Below are 3,823 nucleotides of genomic sequence, written 5' to 3'. Positions count from 1 at the left end.
TTTAAAATAATCTCATACATGTAAAAAAAACTATAAAATACTACAACATGTTATATGCACCCTTTACCCAATTTCTTAGGTGTTAATAATTTAGACATAACCATTATACAACTAACAAAATTTGGAATATATTTTTCTTATAATCTCTTTAATGTTACTTAATCCATTTACTTTGTTTTTGCCATTGAATTTTAGAGAGAGTGAAGGGAAAGGGAGAGACACATTGATTGGTTGTCTCCTGTACATGCTTTGATAGGGACTGGGGAACAAGCCAGCAACTGAGGTACATGCCCTTGACTGGAATTGAACCTGGGACCCTTCAGTCCACGGGCTAAAGCTCTATCCACTGAGCAAAACAGGCTGCAGCTTAGTTCATTTACTTTTAATTTATATGTGTCTTTATATTTAAAGTGGGTTTTGTTTTTGATTCACCCTCCTAATCTGTCTTTTAATTGGTGCATTTATGCCACTGACTTTCAGAGTGCTTACTGATAGAGTTACTGCCACATCAGGTGGCTTCTGGGGCTTCCGGGGCCCACCTGCCTGCAGCCCGGGACCGGATCCTATGACGGGCGGCAGGCAGGCAGCTTCTGGGGCTTCCAGGGCCGGCCTGCGGCCCAGGACCAGGTTCGATCACGCACAGCAGGCAGGCGGCTTCTGGGATAGCCCATGGGGGCCTGGATGGCGGTTAATTTGCATACCTTGCTGATTAGCCAGTGGGAGACGTAGTGAAGGTACAGTCAATTACCGTGTTTGTCTATTATTAGATAAGATTATTATGTATTTAGGTTTGACTTTTTAGAGAAGGCATTTAGTATAATTAAAATATGCTTGATATAACAGAAGATTTATACATATGAAATCATCACACAATTATTTATTGGCTTGATGATCATTACATATGTCATTGTATTCTATGTATTTTATTATTGTTTTAGATATTTTTAAATTGGCTTCAGAGAGGAAGAGAGAGGGAGATAAAAAACACCAATGATGAGATAGAAACAATGATTGGTTGCCTCCTGCACACCCAACACTGGGGATCCAGCCCACAACCAGGGCATGTGCCCTGACCTGGAATTGAACCATGACCTCCTGGCTCATAGGTTGAGGCTCAACCACTGAACCATGCTGGCTAGGCTCCATGTACTTTTAGATATATTATAAAATTCTGCAAACTATTTGTTATAGCCCAAAGTAAGTGGTAAAGTTAAGAATAGCTAAAGTTTTCACATGAAACAAGGATACCATTTCTGGATTGCTGCTTTCAAATATTTACTTTATGATAAACAAAAAATAAATGTTAGTGTATATATGTGTGTTTAGTGTTATATCAACTTTAATTATTGCATGAGGAATTAAGGCATTAACATGTTAAGACATATTTCTCATACTTTTTAACAGTAAGACTTTTCAATCCTAAATTTGAATACTATTTTCAGTTTCATCTGTTAAAATGGTACAAAACTGATCACTTTCTGTCATTCTATAATTAATTTTAAGCTATTTTAACATTATACAAGGTATTTGTCTTTCTTCCTTTCCATTAATATTGATTCACATAATAATTTTAATGCTCTAGAGCAGTGTTGGCGAACCTATGACATGCGTGTCAGAGTTGACACACCAACTCACTTTTTTGTTTGATTTTTCTTTGTTAAATGGCATTTAAATATATAAAAAAAATCAAAAATACAAATCTTGTTTTTAACTATGCTTGCAAATATCAAAAATTTATATATGTGACATGGCACCAGAGTTAAGTTAGGGTTTTTCAGAATGCTGACACGCCGAGCTCAAAAGGTTCGCCATCACTGCTCTAGAGGGTTTTTTGTTATACTGATCTAAATATTTAACTAACGTTTTTTCATGGACATTAATTGAAACTATTGTTAACCTGTTTCCACTGATAATATTTATAAAATGCTAATGAACAAATTTGAATCAATAAAATAAACGCATTTCTATGAATATATAACATTAACAATTTCCTCATGGTAGGTATATTAGGTTTGTTGACTTATGCCCGGGAGAATACAAAATGTGCATGTTTTATTGCAGTCTGATTTTAAGACTCACTTTACATGAAAAGCCACATTTATTTTATTTTACATGGATTAACTGATCAAAGGCAACAAGTCTTTGATATAGACAAAATTCTTCATTTTATTAAATAATTAATTAGGATTAAGTTCATTATTTGAAGTATCAAATTTGATGTGCACAGTGAAGGGAATTAATAGATAATATTCTAATTTGCTAGATTAAATATTTGCATGTAGTCTTAGGTTCATCACTTTCAATTGTATTTCATATGTATAGTAGGCCCTATGTTTATTAAAATATATTTTATTAATAGCTATACTCCGTTTGCTAATGGCCCCAATGATACTCCTGAAGAGATACTGCTACGTATAGGCAATGGAAAGTTCTCCTTGAGTGGTGGAAACTGGGACAATATTTCAGAAGGAGCAAAGGTATAAATTATAAATATGTTTGTTACATTAATCTTAAATTGCTGAAATCTTTAAGTTATAGTCCAGTGTGCATGTGCAAAGTATATGATGGTTTTATATGTCAGCATTTGTTTTTTTTTTCTTTTTTTATTGTCTAAAGTTTTACATTTGTCTTCTTTTTCCCCAAATGAACCCCAGCCATTCCCATCCCAGGAAAGCCCCCACCACCTCAATGCCTGTGTGCACTGGATATGCTAATATGCATGCGTACAAGTATGTTGGTTGCTCTCTAACCCCCCTCCCCTGCCATTATCTCTAGACCTATTCTTGTTCATCAGATTATGTTGATCATTATATCCCACATATGAGTGAGATCATGTGATATTTATCTTTCTCCAACTGGCTTATTTCGCTTAGCATAATGCTCTCCAGTTCCATCCATGCTGTTGCAAATGGTAAAAGTTCATTCTTTTTTATATTGACATAGTATTCCATCCTGTAGATGTACCACAGTTTTTTAATCCACTCATCTGCTGATGGGCACTTAGGCTGTTTCCAAATCTTAGCTATGGTGAATTGTGCTGCTATGAGCATAGGAGTGAATATACTAGTATTCTTTCTGATGGTAAAATTAATTTAGTAACAATATATTTAACCTGGTATAGTTGAACTATTTTACATTTAATCAACATAAAAATTAGTAAAATATTTTACATTCTTTGTTCATTTTAAGTCTCTCAAAATTTTGTGTGCATTTTATTCTTACAGCTTATCTGAGTTTACAGTACCCACATTTTAAAGGTGCTTAATAGCCACATGTAACTCGTGGCTGCTGTATTAGTGAAGTTTCAAAGTAACCGGCTTTATTTAATTTGGGGTGGTGGTGGTCAATTCTTGACTACGGATTGTCACCTTTCTAATTTAAAAATTTTAACTTTTAAAACAAAAGCCCAAAGGTTGTCATCATGTGTATTATAGGGCCTTGAAGCTTTTAAGCTTCATTTGAAGTAGAAAACACTTGAAGAAAAGGAATTGCTTATGTTTAATATCTGCTCATGATAAAACCTAATTGTCTCAAGAACCCTAGTTAATCTGTAGGGTATATTATGGGGTAAATCTCATATCCTGGCTCCAAACATATCTATACCTAAACCCACTAGCCGAGGCTTTACTCCTAGGCAGGTGACCCCCTGACCGTCTGATCCCCGACACCACCCCTACCCATCTCCCTCCGGTCAATCGCTTGGCCCCTGCACAGTCCTAAAGCCTCTGGTCCACCCTTTAGGCATGTGCAGGGGCCTCCCATCTCCCTCCAATCACTGGCTCTTCCTCTGCCAAGTTCTAAAGCCCAGGACCTGGGCAGAGGC

The 3,823-nt window shown here is 35.9% G+C and overlaps 1 protein-coding gene across 1 annotated transcript in view; it reads left to right on the top strand.

The window, feature by feature from the left end:
- Window positions 1–2,477, top strand: part of RPS6KA6 (ribosomal protein S6 kinase, 90kDa, polypeptide 6) — a gene marked incomplete at its 3' end in the record, with an annotated part of 162,078 nt that extends 159,601 nt beyond the window's left edge. Inside the window, exon 20 of the mRNA XM_015569967.1 lies at window positions 2,360–2,477. Within this exon, the coding sequence (XP_015425453.1) occupies window positions 2,360–2,477 (118 nt within the window). The remainder of the gene's footprint in view (window positions 1–2,359) is intronic.
- Between the last annotated feature and the right edge of the window lie 1,346 nt (window positions 2,478–3,823).

Source organism: Myotis davidii, unplaced genomic scaffold, assembly GCF_000327345.1.
Source record: "Myotis davidii unplaced genomic scaffold, ASM32734v1 scaffold1206, whole genome shotgun sequence".
Taxonomy (NCBI): Eukaryota; Metazoa; Chordata; class Mammalia; order Chiroptera; family Vespertilionidae; genus Myotis; species Myotis davidii.
Note: the sequence above shows the minus strand (reverse complement) of the source record. Positions and strands in the feature narration are given on the sequence as shown.